General features: G+C 46.9%; 1 protein-coding gene across 4 annotated transcripts in view; it reads right to left on the bottom strand.

The window, feature by feature from the left end:
• Positions 1–17,072, bottom strand: part of LOC146200646 (tubulin monoglutamylase TTLL4-like) — a 133,786-nt gene that overhangs the window by 61,416 nt on the left and 55,298 nt on the right. For all 4 annotated transcript variants that reach the window (XM_084595584.1, XM_084595586.1, XM_084595583.1 and 1 more), the window contains exons 5-7: positions 15,449–15,559; positions 9,397–9,473; positions 9,076–9,267 (exon numbers count right to left, since the gene is read on the bottom strand). In XM_084595584.1, coding sequence (XP_084451710.1) covers positions 9,076–9,267; positions 9,397–9,473; positions 15,449–15,559 — 380 coding nt within the window. The remainder of the gene's footprint in view (positions 1–9,075; positions 9,268–9,396; positions 9,474–15,448; positions 15,560–17,072) is intronic.

Raw genomic sequence — 17,072 nt, 5'->3', positions numbered from 1 at the left:
TTTAGTAACAAATTTAGTTCGTAGAAGCCAATGACGAGCCGGGATCGCTTCCTTGGGCATTTCCAGATGCTTTGCCCCCTTCCAGCAATGACACGTGGGGAAGCCACTGCGATGGCTCACAGACGCAGCGTTTTTTGCTGATGTGTCGTCCTCGACACCCGGCCTGCTCGTATACACACATAAAGTAAACAAATGTTTCCCTCCTATGACCCTAAGGCATCACAAAGAAGTTCCCAAGCTTCTCCTCACGTAATCATGTTTCCACGGAAACGGGCACCTCATACTGTGTTTTGATGCTTCGCCTCTTTGCACCTAGGCACTGCAGGAAAGTAATTGTGGCAGACTAGTGCCGCTGATCACCTCGCGTATCACACAACCGGGAAGTTGTGATATTACCCGGAAATATATTAACTAGGAGAAAAATAGTGTAATTCCACAGGAAATGCTTTACTGCCCGCGATTTTGAGCGCATGAATTTGGAAACTGTAGGAACCAGGAAAAAATATAACAAAGTTATATTCACAAAAAAAGTTCACATGCAGCTTTTGCATGAAAGCTCACACAATTAGTGCAGAAACGAAACCAAAAGGCTTCAAATATCAGTGAAGGTAGACTCACCCTTCAGGCATTTATTTTACTGTGAAAAACTGCATAATTTTTGCTTGCTTCCGCACGAATAAAGGCACAACACGACGCTTCTATGAAGCTAAATCATGTAAGGCTCCTTCATCGTCGCATGAGCTTATGAAACGGTGCAACACATCGATTGCGTTCTTCACCTCCTTCGCGGTGGGCACGTCACATGGACCTGGCCCAGATGAACCATCATCACAGACATCGGGATCCTGCATGCTTTCGGCAAGTGCACCATTCATTTCTTCCGCAGCTACGGCGGCGTTGGCAAACAAAAAGTCACTCAAGTCGACATCGTCAGGGACACCAGCTTTACTGCGTAGCTCATCACATGCTTCGGCCACATCGAATGAAGCTGAAGGCTCTTTTATTCTTTATTCAGTAAAAACCCACAGCTCCAATAAGGCGTTATTGCAGGAGATACAAGTGCAAATCCGGCGTGCTTCGTCACACATCTTCGCTTGGCAATGCAAACCATTCCTTGATGGTTTGTACAAAAAAAGAATACTGGATAATATTTGTCCTTAAAAGGGGACCCGGGTCTTCGCAGCCTAAAATCGGTCAGAAAATCGGATTTTCAATCTTCTCGTTTTGGCGATTCTGAGATCTTTCCGCAGCTATCACCGAAGTTTCGTTGAAAAATATTGCCTAATTTGCGTGTTACAGCATTCAAAACACAAGAATCTGCACGTGTGAGAAGAGGTCAAATCACGCCGAATTTCGATCTACCGCAGTTCAAGAAATACGCGATCCGCGGGCATAATCTTGGTGTCGTTCAAAAGATCGCAATTCAGGCCATTCCTATACCCCGGTTAGTGACCATGAGCGAGCCCACCGAAGCGGAACACAAAGGAACAAAATTGCGTGAAACACGCCCTGCTATTGGACTCCCACCGCATGTGAGCAAAAGGCGAGCTTTGTTTGGCTGGCGGCGTCGACTGCTCGCGGTCCGGAGCCACTTTGAAAAGTTCTCTTCTTTAGGCCTAGTCGGCATAGCGCCGTTCCCTCATCGTAATCACAACGCGAAATGCCCAATATTGAGATTCACGCTTCGTCATTAGCCTAAAATAAAGTAGCGAGAGGAGATAAACGCGCCAGGGATGCTGTATCGCCGCATCTGGTTATCTGCAATCAATGACGAAGCGCCGACGCTCCGCATCAAGTCCGCGATGGCCTGATAACGGCGTTGCATAGCCGGTTGTGCTCAGTGCGTTAGCGAGGAGCGGCACGATCTGCCGCGTACGGAACCGTGAGGGTACAGATGAGCTAGTGCAGCTTTCAACGCCGGGATAGATCGCCCTGTGAGGCAGTGCCGCGACCAGCCGCAGAGGCAGTCGCGAAGCAGCATCCCGCGACACGCGGAACATAGAGAAGATTGCGCGGAATCCCAAATCTTGTCGAAATAAACTTTCTTCTGAATGCTACGCTGTGCAAGACGAGCAACGGTCGCTTATCACAAGTTGCAGGCTGACTGCGTGCACTGCATGAACGTGAGAATGGCGATCGCGCGCCAGAACTTGGCACCAACTTTTGCGGAGGTCACGATGTAAACGCACTCGTCTTGGTGGCGGCCTCCGGACTATGCGTTCCGTTCGCCGGAAATTTCATTCTTTGAGGGCGTATTATATCCATGGGAAATGATGCATTGGCATCAGGAGCTAGTCAGAACCAACTTTAATGAGTTACTGTCAGCTTTGGTGCTTCAAAAATTTATCAACACGTTTTTCCTCATTTCTCAAAATCTAAATATTGAGGTCGGTACATGTTTGGAGGTGCCATATCTCTGGTTCTACTTATGATATTGCTATAATTCCTTTTGCACCAGAAAGGTAAACTCATGTACAGTGCAAAAATATAAATGAATTTGTGGTATTTAACGAGGAAATTTTTTAAAATTTCATGTTTTCTGGAGTGTCAAGGTGGCTTTTTGGTCTCTGAACTTTGACAAGCTGTAACTTTGGTTAAAATGGAACCAGGACATTCAATCTTGATTTTTGCATTCTCTGTGTGTTCTAAATTGATTTTTTACGTCAGTTTTTATTATAACTCCTGTAGTTTTAGTGACAGCTCACCTCCAAACAAAAAACATAAAGTGCTCAATATCTTCAGAACTAAATGGCTTACATAAAATCAATGTGCATATTTGAAATCAGCACAAAAAGCTGCATAAATGGTGCAACTTTCATCAAAATCTACCAGTAAATTAAAAATATTGTCCTAAGACCCTTAAGCTGTGCAGTTGCACTTTGTGGCTATGATCAATTTGTGAAGATACGTAATGCGGGGGGCGCAAATATGTTGCGGATGAAACTCCCGACTAAAAATGATAGATTGTATAAAAGAGCATTAAACATAGAGCACTGCGGCGTTCACTCAATGAAACCCAGCCCAATTCTTTTTTCATTTTACTTGTGCTAAGGAAGCGTCGTAGAGGCCAAGGACAAATCGCACAGCGGCAGATTGTATGTGCTCAAGCATCTGTACATGAATGCTGTAAGCAGGATCCCACACAGGGCAGGCATACTCTAAGATGAGCCTAACGTATGTTTGGTACGCTGCCTCTCTAGCCTTTCCATGCGCATGCCTTAAATTGCGCTGGAAAAAACTGAGGGATCTACCTGCATTTCTTGCTAAACTATTCCCATACACCAGCCATGTACCATCTCTGGACAAAATAACGCCTAGATAGTACTTATACGTCCTTGTCGTCGGCACCAGCCTGTGCATTTTTAGTCATTCCGGCCTTTATAAAGTACTAATTCTTAATAACTTGTGCCCTGATCTCTTGCCAGGAGGCAGAAAGCATTTCTACTGATTGATAAATATCAATCTCCAGCTCCCGTTCCAGACAGATGTTGACAAGAATCTTCTGTATTAGTCGACGCCAGTAACAGCATTTATTTCCTTGTCGAACGGCTGTATTAGAGATGTGCAACTGGCCGCAAATGCAGGCCTTCAACATGGTGCGCTGTGCAACTGTCCAGCAGTAGGCAAACTTAACAGCCTTTTTGCTTGATGTCCTGATTGAATTCCTTCAACCACTCAAAACATATTGCCAGAGTCATCCATGCCTTAGAGTTCACTGTATATTTCACAGACACACGCTTCATCTTCTTAAAACACCTGGGACGGGCTTTTTTTCCCACAACTAGCGCGACTCGCTTGTCAGTGCCATCGAAGTTAGCGCACAGCAGAACTGTTGCGCAGAATTCGCTCTGCTTTCCGCGGCGGCAGTCATCTCCTTTTAGTGCTAGCGTGCGGTCCGGAAGCATGTGATAGAAGAGAGCCATCTCGATGACAATAGAGATTTCAGCTGCTTTGAAGCGGGATTCCAGGCAGCGTGTCAGCCACCACGAAGCAGCAGCATCGCTGTCTACAGAGGCACATTCGTCACAGATGACCTTTCCGATGACACCACGCCGGCTCTTAAATCCTTGTAGCCACCCGTCAGTCGCGTTCAAATCATCATGGCCCAAGATGCATGAAAAATCCTTCGCCTTTTGTTGCAAGTTTGCTCCACTTATGGGCACATTCCTGGCTCACGTGTTTAAAAACCACACGAACACAGCCTTGTCCACATCATCGTATAGTGACAGTTTCAGTCTGCTCTTTGACCTTGAGTGCTGTTCAGCACTCAGAATTGCTGACAGGGTGCTTGCTGGGATGTTGAAACGAGCAGAGACGTCCTTCTCGCCCAAGGAGACCGGATTTAAGATGGTAAGTTTGTCTTGAAACAAAACTTTGCGTTTTCTGGCAGTCAAACTTATCGTGACAAACTGACCCTGCAGATTCAAGCAGAGCCACACAAATACAGGCAGACTGACAGGCCTAGCACTGCCGAAACCCATTGGGTGAACCAACACCACAGATACGCAGACACACGAGACATAGGACAACACACAAGATGGTGAATGCACAATGTGCACAAAAATGTTGCATGTTGCTACGTAGAAAGAAATTAGCTGCAGCTACTAATGCCTGAAGAGGCTGCGATGTTATCCACGGAACAGCTCTAGAAAGTAATACTATCATCATCATTGCCAATTTTGCTTGATCACTTCGATCTCAGGCGTTCACGTAGCTGCTGGCTTTATAGTGTTTTAATATTCACTAAATTAGTGCATTTCTTCACGAAATTTTCTGTAAACCTCAAAAAATAATGACTGATCAGCTTCATGAGTTTGTTACATCAAGGTTGACCGCTGCAATGCCTTTATACATCGAGGTCGATAATACATTGGCTTCAATGTGCGTAGCATTAAAGAATTTAAGAACTTCGTTAAATTCAGGAATTTGTTACACAGAGGTTTGTTACATCCAGGTTCAACTGTACAATCCTTAAAGACACCTAAAAGCTATGTTTCAAAATGTTTCTGGATGTGACACAAACAGCTGAACCTCATTACAACAAAGTCATACTTTCCAGAAAACACTCTGTTATTTTGAGAACACCACTGTATCAAGGTTTCTGTCTTCCAGTAGCACAAAAGATATCGAGTATCGCTGGAAACTCCCTGTTTTGCTTCATCTTGAGTATGTGCATTCACGAGGCTAGCACAGGCAATTTTAGAAGATGCACCAAGCTGAACGAGCAGAAAGAGTACTACAATAAAGCTTCGTTAACCACATATTGCATGTCCAAAAATAATGCGTCAGTCCAGCATTCCTGTAAAGCCAAGCAGCTACTCTCTGGCGCTGAGGACATCTCGAAACCTTAATTGATGGCTGGAGGTATAAACAAAGGCATCGAAAATTACCATCAGCTTCGCACAATGATGCAGCAACTTCCATAGAACGACCGCAGTTGGCAAATACGAGACCGAGCGGAGCTGCAAAAGCAACCCTGCGACCCCTCACATGCTCTCGTGGGCTGATGGGAACAATACATGCAAGCAGCAGCCGCCGCAAAACAGTGCAGCTGATTTGGTCTGCTTCGTGAGAAGTGGGCAACGTTGCCCGACATGTTCGCCGTGGACATGCACACTGGTCATCCACACTTCACAGGAGTGATTGTGTTGCATGAAATGAGCGTGATGGTTTAGTTTTAACATCCCTAGCTGACATCAGCAATGAGGGACACCACAGTGAAGGACTCCGAAAAGTCTGCCTCATGGGGTTCCTAATGTGCACTGACGTTACACAGCATATGGGTGCTTTGTGTTTCGGCTGTAACGACAAGCGGCCACCGCAGCCAGGATCGAATATGCATCCTTGGGATCAGCAGTCGAGCACTGTAACCACTGGTCACCACAGCAGAGCAAGATGGGCTTGATTACAAGAAAAAAAAAATAACTGTCTTAATGTGTCTGTGCGTGACAGCGGATAAAATAGACACTCGAGACAGCATCGCTCAAAGTCAAAATATCACTCTGGTCACAGAAACCTTGCATTCTTTTTTGGTTTCGAGGTGGCAGAGTTTGTCGAAATTTCCTTTCTTGCTTGTAAAAACATTTTTTTTTTTAATGAAATGAAAAGCGTTTGTTATATTGCGATCTTCGTGATACTGAGTCTGATTATATTGAGGTACATGCATATTTTCATAATACCACTACAAATTTGTGACTCAGAGCAAAATATGACAAAACCTAAACAAAAAGGTCGAAGCAAGTGGATTACGCTCACAAAATCACTCTGCATATTACTCCACTGACGGCACACCAACAAGCTACCACATGATTGCCTCAGAGGCACTCGTTCAGTCTGAAGACAACCAGGAAATCAGACACACAGGACAATAATTCGAAGTCTACAAGATCGCTTGGAGCACACTGAGTACCAGAGGTAAAAATACAAGCTAAAGATTCTCTTTGGTGCACTGCACTCCGCAGGCAACTACAAAACAAAGCGTGACAGAAGAACGAAGCGTGGGTATGTGCAGTGTATTCTCACAGCGAAATTTTTAGCCTGAGCCAATCTTTATTGTTGTGTTTGCAGTCCCAATGACTTCGAATTAACAATGTTTTACCGCAAAAGACTATGTAGGAACTCTACAAAAGAAAAGCTAGATGGGATGAAAACAAAAAAAGCTGCATTATACCTAAAAGAAAGCACAAGTCCTCATTATCCAGCTAGCTAGAAATGAGGGAAGGAGAGCCCCAGCTTCCAATTTGAAATTCGTTTCCCTCTGGCAAACAAGGGCTGGAACTTGGGTGAATATTCCAATACAAATCAAATAAAAATCTAATTTGAATTCCACGGGAAGCAAATGCAGTTTGACTTATCTGCAATCACCTCCCGCTTCTTTTTCGCGGGTTGCAGTAGCCAACCCCTTCTGCTGTAAAGCCAAGTACTCCTCTTCACCTTTGAAACCGAAGAAGAATAAAGTGATGTTCACTATAACCTAACTTGCACAGCGGAGGTCCAAACAAGGGTCATGAAGGGTGTCAAGCCACCTGTGACCGTGGTCACAAGGCTGACAATTGAACACCATGCAATCACCCAGTGTCAGTCACACAATCCCCATGACCTACAAGTTTGCATTTCAAAGTGGCAGGCGGCGCGTGACTACTTCAACCAAAAAACAAAAAGTCGTACTATGGTTGCGTGTTGCCTCGTTTCCCAACATGCAACCAGAGCTCTTAAATACTACCAGATGCTAAACTTCACATAGGTCCCGTGTATCAAAAAATGGCGGTTTTGATTGGCCAAAATTCGGGTGTTTACGAATAGTGGCAGCACCCGCGGCCATTAAAGGGAACTGCGTCTAAATTCCAAACTTTCTGATTGTTGATAAATGCACAACCATTATGCAAAATAAAATTAGTTGACTTGCAGCGGCAAAAAATAATTAGGATAACAGCCTTATACAGTCAAACCTCGATATACCGAACACGTATATTACGAATTATTGACTATATCGAACTCTTCCGAAATTATTTTGTCAAACACATGTATTTTTAACTTCCCATAGCCAACGCGGTTCGGCATAAAACGGATATTACGAACTTTGCTACGCCAAGCACTACCTCACTTTAATAGCAGAAGGCAGGCTTCGTTGCACTACATGTGTGTTGTGCGGCGCAGCAAACGTTCAGGACTACCTCGCAGGCGCTGACAGCGCCACAGATGCCACGACGGCATTGGAGTTGACAGCCAAAGAAATCTATGGCCTCCAAGATCACCTCCGCGCGCCCTGCTTGTGCGCGCGGAGGTGATCTCGGAGGCCATAAGAAATCGTTCGAATCTCACAATCGCTGCCAGTGCCGCTTCAGCAGCGGCGGCAGCAGCGCGATCGAATGTTGCTTTTGCTTTTTTGGTTTTTGCGTCTTTCGCGTTTTTAGTGTTAGCAGCGGCGTCGCGGCGTGGCGGAGGCTGCTTCGGTCGTCGTGTCGAGTGTGGGGCACGGGTGTGCGTAGTGCTGTGATGGCGGTGAACGTGAAAAAAAAAGAGCAGCACTGACGTGAAAGACCAAGCTCAAGATAAAATGGGGCCTTCAAGGCAGTGTACAAAAGGAGACTTATTGACACTCTTTTCGTGAAGCTTCTTATGAAGCAGGACTTGAAGATCGACTTGCTGGGAGCACTGAAGCGGCATCAGACAGCGTGAAAGGCGAAATGATTGCCAACTGCTTTCGGCACGCAGGTTTTGTTCCAGCAGAGGCCCGTGCATCAAGTGACGATGGGGACGATCCCGACAAAGCAGAAGCAGAGCTCTGCGAGCTCGATGAGCCTGAAACAATTTTTCGCGTTTTGTTGGTGACATGCCCGCAACAATGACTAGAGGACTTTGTAGGCGACGACAACATTGTGGCAACCACAGCTGTACTGACGGACGCCGAAACCGTTTTGGAAGTTTCTGAACATCCCGCAGACGAAGCTCAGGCTGACCCTGCAGACGATGAGAACATTCAGACTTCACAAGAAGTGCTTGCTGCATTGGATTTACTGCGCCACCACTGCAGTGCTATTGAGAGCAGTGGGTTTGCCCTTGCTGAGTATTTGCAAACTGTGGAACAGGGCGTGATACGGAACGCGATCAACACAAAAAGGCAGGCCGCAATAACGCAGTTCTTTGCGCGTAAATAAATGGACGTGACCCAAGTAGGCCCCCTCCAAGTTGCTGTGCCTTCTGATTAAATTTCGCTGCTCTTGCGTGTATTTTCTCCGAAATTTTATATTACGAATTATGGATAGAGTGAACTATTTTCCGATTTTTTAACTGTTCGTTATAACGAGGTTTCACTGTAGTTAGTTAAGATGGAAAAAAGGAGAGAAAAATTTGATTTCCAAAAGGCAAAGGCAGCAATAGCAAAAAGCTTGTATTGAGCGCTTCCAGATGGCACGACAATTTATAGATGCCCGAAAAATGCGTACAAAATCCGGTCACTTTTTGAAGCGTAGTTAAGCAACTGGTATGATCCAAAACCTCTGCAACGCAACGACCGCCTGATCAATGTTGACAGAGCGTTACTAAAAAAAATCTGGAGAGATGCACAGAACTAACCGGCTTAATGATCCAGCAGTGGTCCTCCTCTTTGAGCCAGGCGTCGCGCAGCAGCGGCAGCTCCTGGGGCAGCAGGAAGGTGTCCGGCAGGGAGGGCCGGCCCCGCTCGCCTCGGATGCGCCCCAGCCGTACCACGTTCTGCCATAGCTTGTCCTTACGCCCCAGATGGAAGCTGCCCGGGAAGTGGTTCACCTACACGCACACCCAACATCAATCAGGAACAAAACATGCCATCCATGCAGGCTCGCTGGCTTAGTTCTCAACTCTACCCTGGTAAAAAGCATAAAAATGGACAATGGAAAGGAAGAAAATCGTGCCCACCTTCTGGAAGCTCTTGATTTCGGCGAAGGTGAAACACTTGATGTGCTTTCCCCAGGTGCCATTCCAGTAGGGGCCATCTAGCAAGAGGAAAAAGAAAAAGCAGTCCTCTTTAATACAGTAGCTCACAATGCTACAGCAAGCAAAAAGAAACAGGAGTTGATTTTTGTTGGCCATTTTCATCCTTACTGTAAAAAAAGTAGATATGTTTACAGTGTTTCTCAATGGAAGAATCTTGCACTTATCCCATCAGTTACCGCTGGTGTATGAGATACATTGTTGTAAAAGACACCTGTAGGACAGGTATTCGGCTTCGGAATCTTCAGTGCCTGATGCTCAAGGAAGACGACGACGACAATCGCAGAATGCTCACTCCAACGCTCGTGCATGAGCTGGAAAAGCTAAGACTGATCGCCAGACGTTCTGCTCATTGTTCGTGGCGTAGTGCCCTGCGGAAGGTTTTTATTACATGAGGTGGAAATGATAGTGCGGAGCTCACCCTGGAGCTCCGCAGCCGAGCATTGCCTACTACTTCTGCGATGCCCGAGACCGCCACCCAACCTGCCCCTCCCCCTCCATTGGCTGTCATCTGTTCCGGCGCATTGCAGCAACGTAACCCAGCCCTCACCTGTCGTCCGTCTACAGGCCACTTTCTCTTCCCTCGATTGCCTTCTCTATTTTCTCTCCAATCCATGGCAGTCCTGCCCTGAATGTCCTGCCCTGAAAATTCACCTTGCCAGCCCGCCGCTCCTCTGCAGCCACTGACCTGCCCAACCCAGCCCTCTGAGCACGTTGGAATTGGCCTGTACAGCCCTCTTCTAGCACATCAACCGGCAATCGCTGGATCATTATTGCGATCGATCATCTCACACGTTATGCCAAAACGTCACCTTTGCCATCTGCTACAGCCCACGACATCACCTTCTTCGTCCTCCATTGTATCATTCTTTGCCACGGGCTCCCAAAGAATTGCTGAGTGACAGAGGCCCCACCTTCCTCTCTGAAGTTGTCGAAGATCTCCTTTTCAAGAATGCAAAATTGTTCACCGCACCACCTCTGCCTACAATCCGCAGACAAATGGCATGGTTGAACGCTTCAACCACACCCTGGGTGACATGCTGGCAATGTATACTGTTTCCGACCACTCCGACTGGGACCACATTCTTTAATTCGTCACCTTTGCTTATATCTCTGCCACTCAAAGCAACCACTGCATTCTCGCCATACTTTCTCCTGTAAGGCCGTGAGCCCTCTTGTACCATGGACACCATTTTGCCATAGGCTGGATGCTTCCAAATTCCCAACTGTTTCCCAAGCTGCAACTTATGCTGAAGAATGCTGCCAGCTTGCTCGATCCTTCACTTCCCACGCTCAACAGCAGCAGAAAACCCCTATAATCAATCTGCACTGCTTCCTGCTTAGCGTCCTTTGATCTAGATATGCGGACCTTCCCCAGGTCCCAGCCTTTCCTCGAAACTTCTCAGCAAGTACCAAGGCCATACCACATTCTCAAGCAAACATCCCCGGTCAACTATCTCATCAAACACCTCATGCCGTCCACTGACCACAGTCGCCGGAACTGTGAAATAGTACACAGTAACCACCTGAAACTGTACTATGATCCCGCCATCATCACACTGCGACAAGCTGCCACGCGAACAGGCATTCGGCTCCGGAATCTTTAGTACCTCCCACTCAAGGAAGACGATGACAACCACACAGCCCTTGCTCCGCCGCTCGTGCGTGTGCTGAAAAAGCTACGACTGATCGCCAGACGTTTTGCTCACTGTTTGCGGCGTGGCGCCTTAGCAAGGTCTTTTATTACACACCGCTCAATTTAACCCGTCAGGACAATCAGACTTGACTATACAGAAATGCTCTGTTCTTCTGAGAACAATCCTCACACAGAGCAAATTATAAAAGAAAGGCAACACTCACGTCTTCATGCCCAAGAAAAGACTTGCACAGATTGATCAACACCTCATTTTTATTTTATTCAAAGCCTTCAATTTTCGACAAGCTATAAAAATGTTGGCATTATTCTGGAAGCAGTGCCACTGAGCCATCGTTCTCACAATCAGAATCACTGCTCTGACCCTCGTTGTGCTCAAATGTCGAGAGCATTGCACATGTGGAAAACATCTGTGCAGTAGCCACCAAGCAAAGTTGCAAATGGCAACTTAAAAAGCGAAACTAGCTTGTCCTGGCCTGTTTCGGCGGAGTGGGCAGGCAAAGAGCATATATGCCACCATCTTTAGCCACTTCATATTACTAACGCTCAGGGCCTGTGCGACGACCATAGGTTTCGTAAACATAGAACTTGTTACCGCCGCCATTTCAATACTATAACGTTCATCTAGGAGCATTATTAACGTTCCTAGATGAACTTCCGCTCCTAGATGATGTCCACTAGTAGCGGACGGAACACCTGTGTTGCTTTTGATACAAAGCTCCACTAACTGGAGAACCCAACGCGAGCTCGAATGTGTAGTTGCACTTGTGCTCTTTGTGGCAAGCCTGAAGAGCTTCTCTATGTTGCATTCCCACTGCAGGTGCTTCTTATAGTCATTTCATAGCTGGCTGATCTACTCTTTGTTTGCTGAGGTGGTAATTAATAATGACAGAGCAGGTGTCTCTCTTGTTTATTCTCACCGTGGCTGCAAGTGAACCTGGAGATAAATGGGGCCGCATCTAATGTTAAAATGTCTATTACAAGCGAGATTTAGCACCAAAAGCCAAGGCTAACCTCTACAGCTGATTGTCTTCTGCCTACAATGTCTGTTAAAAAAGAGGTCTAGTTATAGGAGACAAAGGGCTGCCACCATTTGGATGGATAGTATCTCTTATACCCGACTGTCTGTTACATCGATGTCTCTTAAGGGGGGACGCAGGCTTTGAAAGTCGAAAACGCGAAAAAGTCGCCTTTTCAAAAAGTACATATCTCGGCTGTATATGTTATAAACTACCTTTTCTATAATTATAAACGCCTAATTCATCGTGACACTGCTTTAAATTAAACATACAAATGGGCGCGGCAGCCCCAGAGTCGCGAGCGAACGGTAAAAGTACCCAAACTTCGCGCGCGCGCCATTTCTCTGCCACTGAACCGAGTGCCGCCATCTTGGTCTTGTTTTGTTTGTGAATGATTGCCCTTTTCCATGTTGCCTTCGCCGACGGTGTCTGCGGCGTAGCAAAAGCATGGCTCGCTTGTGATTGGGGGCCTCGCAGGGGTTGTTGAGCTTCCCGAGTCTCGAATTCGGGCTGTGATTGGACAAAGCACGTGCTCCGTGAGAACACGGGGGATCGCGCGACTGCTATTGGCTGCTGCGCGCTGACGCGGTGCCCCTCCCCGGCGCATCGTCTGCTCCGGCTGCCTACTGAGCTGGCGTTCTTTGTGCGCTCGCTGAATCGCTTCACGTTTCACCATTTTGAGATCGTGATCATCGCTCGTTATGGATTCTGGTGGCGTGTTTTGAACGGTTTTGTGCACCTTTGTGGATTGTTGCACGGTCGGCCACGATGCACGCTAAGAAGTTCAAAACACTGCATGCGTCTCGATCTGTGAATGCCGTTCGAATAGCGAAGTTAGCAAAGGGCGTCGCCAAGGGTCCCGGAGACGCTTCTATTAATGCTGCCTCTGCTACACCACTATTAGACCGACTGCGCTGCCACTTCCAACTGCGTATCTTTCGCGTCAACGTACGGAGCCGGCATTTGAAGCATGCTGTACCGACCATACCAACCTCTGCTATCTCGGCCTCCCGTATCGCGTCTATCATCGCAAGCGATAACACGTCGTCAGCATCATCCACTGTTCGCATGAAAATGCACTTTCCGAGGGAATCGAGGAGGTGGAGGCACAACGTGCTGCAGTGAAAAACAAACTTTAGACTTGAAAATGCTGTTTTAAACTTCAAGGGACATTTTGTCAGAATGAATTTTTTTCATGGTATGATTGCTTATTCCCGCAGTATCTCTGGAACCACTAATGGGATTCCCATCTGGTTTTTTTTACTGTGTGCCTGAATAAATTTCCGAGGGCAAGACAAGCTCATTTTTTCAAAATATTGAGTCTGGAATTTATAATAAACAATCAAAATTAGGCTAATGCAAGTCCAATTAGTGGCACTAACCTCAATGCACTGCTAATATTTTTCAGCGGGGAAATTAAAAAAAAGGGCTCTGTCTTGCCCTGTGGTACCTATTCAGGAACCTTCATAATGAATTTCATAGTGTCAACACATTTTGCAAGTTCACCAGGCATGGTACAAGGAACCCATGTGAACCATTCTGATATGCTTCTCTAACTTGAGTACCAATGTGCGCAGCTCCATGACACTTTGCAGTTCTTTAAATGACTGTGCCATGAGTCTACCCTGAAAATTTCATTCAATTATCTCAAGAAACAAAAAGTAGGTATTCAAAGGTAGCCCCTCCCCTTAAGGCCCGTTTACACTACGCCGATCTACGTCGGCCGACCATCGCAAGACGCGTTTTTTGCGTGGTCGTCGTGCTTGCTACACGCGCCAATGGCCGACCGAAGGGGATGTTGGTCGGCTGACGCCGAGAGCGAAGCGATCGAGCTGCTGTCGGCTGATTTCCTAGTCACACTACGACGACGTGATGCCTCACTGCCCGCGCCGACCAATAGCAGTCGCTGCCTTCACCTCGTCCCGCCCACAGCCGCGTCTCTCGTCTGCTGCAGACCCCAGGGCTACTGATTTCGATACCTGCTACTCGCTTTTTACCACTTGTTCACCAAATAGCGCAGGCATTCGCTAAATGAATACTTCGTGATAATAGTAAACGCCTTGCCATTTCCCGTGTGAGCGAGAAATTTTATCGCGAATGCGCCGATGACAACGAGTGCATGCTATCGCTGCTGCAGTTTACATCTGTGTGCATACACACACGCTGCTCGTTTTCATGGCATTACAACCGTCTGCTGGGCTCTACTTTACTCGGGTATTTTCTTTTCTCGCACTATTACTGCAGATTACGCATTTACACAATGCGATAATTCCGCAAGAACCGCCGATCAGGCGATATACCGCATGAGAAATGTTCGAGATTTGGTTGTTGACATCGCAAGAGAGCGGCGCTTCCTGCTAATTGTATTTGCTTTCTTCGATGCCATCAATGCTCGATTCCGATTCCTTTTAGGCGGAAGTATGTTCGGCAACCATTTGCATTAATTAAAACGGTGTTATTTGTGTCCCATGAGTGCCGCAGACTACTACCAGCCGCCCTCAACATTGCTCGGCAGACTGGGTTACGCCGGCGCTTACCACTTTCTGTACCGGTGTCCCGTGATAAAAGCAAACGTCGGTTTCAGGTCACTGTAACCAAACCTACCCTCGATGACCGTTTGCACTCGTTAAAACATGATAATCTGCTCCCCACGATCGCCGAAATCACACACACGATTCCTGCGGGCTCGCCAGGCCTACTCGCCTTCGACGGGACCGGCGTCGACTCATGTTCAATAAAAAAAGCACACCCGCGAGTGTCGAAGTGTAGTAATATGAACCGCCATCCTTCCTTGCTTATATTTTAGCATGTATACGACACAGAGAAGCGCAGCCATGCACAGTACGTCGTTCGTTGGCATTTCATTTTCGCTTGCTCGACGATCTACCGAGGACTGATCGGGCGACCGTCGACCGATGCGTTTCGTCGGCGTCGCTGGTCTGGAAACTTGTCACACTACGATGACAGGCAGTCGTTGGTCGTGCTGGCGTCGTTGTCAGCCTAGTGGGACAGACCGGTGCATCAACGACAGGATCGGCCGACCGACCCGCCGACCACAGATGTCGGCGTCGCATCGGCATCGGCGTCGCAACGACCTAGTGTAAACGGGCCTTTATAACAGTGTTCGACTGTAGCTGTAATAATCTGAGGGCAGTGACAGAACATCTTAAAACATAGCATACCAGCTTGCGAAACAGGATCATCGTGCATAAAACAACGTAGACAGGTTGATGAATGTAAACAGCGACACTTCGAAAAATTACGAAGAGCAAGTTGCGGAACCTCAATGTGGCGTTACACTCACCACGGGTAAGCCGGAAGCCTGACCGCACCACAGTCTGGCGGATGAGCAGGGGAGTAATGCTGGTCACTTTCCACCGAAGCTGCCTGCGGATGGACCCTGGCAGTGGAAGCACTGCACAAATACACATTACACAGCTGATTGCTTCACACAGAGAGGGGCACAGTCAGCTTGAATGGAGAATGCATGAGCCCCCAAGGCACAGAAAGCTGGGCTAGTTGCTGTTTCATGGTTAACTAAAGAGACTAGCGCGTAACTGCTTCTGAGTAAAAGCTGCACCCCATCAGAATAGCAGGGAAAAAAAAGTTTGGCTTTTAGATGCGAGTATATGGTGCTCATGCCTAATAAAAAAGACTAGCGCACAGGATAAAGACAAAGGAAGAGAAAAGATACGACAACAGGTTTGTGCCCAGTAGCGCCAATCCGACTGCACCAGCAGCAAGGCTTGTCTGTATTTCCAAATTAACAGGAGTCAAATTAATGAGCATTTAATTGCAAGTCCTGGAGGGCACGCGGGAAAGAGAGCAGGGCCCGTATTCAGAGTTTGCCTCGCTATCGAAGTGTCGCTATCTCACATGACCTCGAGTCATTTGTTGGTCGAAATGCCGGTACCAGGTGTTGCCACTACAGAACTGGAAGAGGTGGCATCATGTTCCAGCATTTTCACCAATAAGACAACTAAAGGTCGGGAAGATAGCGATACTTTCAATAACGACGCAAACTCTGAATATTGGCCCAGGCAGCCCCCGGTTAATGACGCCGGTTTGGTTTTAACCATTTATCCATCATTTTATCTGCTTTTTATATTCTCCCATCATTTCGGAAGCGCGCAGCTTAGTAACTACGCCACCCTACCATGAGGGTGTTTCTTTTGGCACGTGCCAGAAGCTAGGCTGCCCAGGTGTGGCAGCACGTAGTTCAAATTATCCATGGCGACTGAAGTTTGAATTAACGGGTCTTCCTATGCAAACACTTTAATGGAGCTTGGGTGAACGAAGTAGCGCTGCTCCTATTCCAAAACTCAAATTATTGAAGTTCGAATTAATGAGCAGCTTTTATTGCATATCTTCTATTGTAAACTTCATCATAAAGTCGTTCAACATTTCAATATTTCAACATATAAAAAGTGGCATTAGATGAAGTTACCTGCATCCAGCAAAACAGAATACAATGTGCCCACTAGTAAAGCACCTCCTGCAGCGATATGTTGCCTGCAAGCGCACTGCTTGCGGATCGCAGCAGATGCCGCTTTGGAACCAAGTGGTGCCTATCATAAAATGTTTAATTGCGTTTCCAGTGCGCCATAAGAGGATATTCACTGCTTAAAATAAAGTGCGGTTAGTTTCCGCAATGCTTTTGGCAGCGAAGCACGCCAAAAGGCCGCCACTACTTTCGTACATAACAGCATGGAAAACGAACACATTAGATTGAAGGCCCACCTCGGCCCACAGCCTCCTAGCTCTAGCGCTGGCAGCAAGCATCAAAGGCCTCGCAGTCTGTGCGCTTAAAGACTTGAGGTGTGCAAATTTTCAAACTACAGTCGAACCTCGCTACAACGAACACGAATATAGCAAATTACCGGATAAAACGAACTAAAATGAAAGTTTGGTTGATCTGTGGTTTATTT

This window comes from Amblyomma maculatum, chromosome 2 (assembly GCF_055883805.1).
Source record: "Amblyomma maculatum isolate TAMU_Amacu chromosome 2, ASM5588380v1, whole genome shotgun sequence".
Taxonomy (NCBI): Eukaryota; Metazoa; Arthropoda; class Arachnida; order Ixodida; family Ixodidae; genus Amblyomma; species Amblyomma maculatum.
The sequence above is the reverse complement of the archived record's forward strand: the minus strand, read 5'-3'. Positions and strand labels throughout refer to the sequence as shown.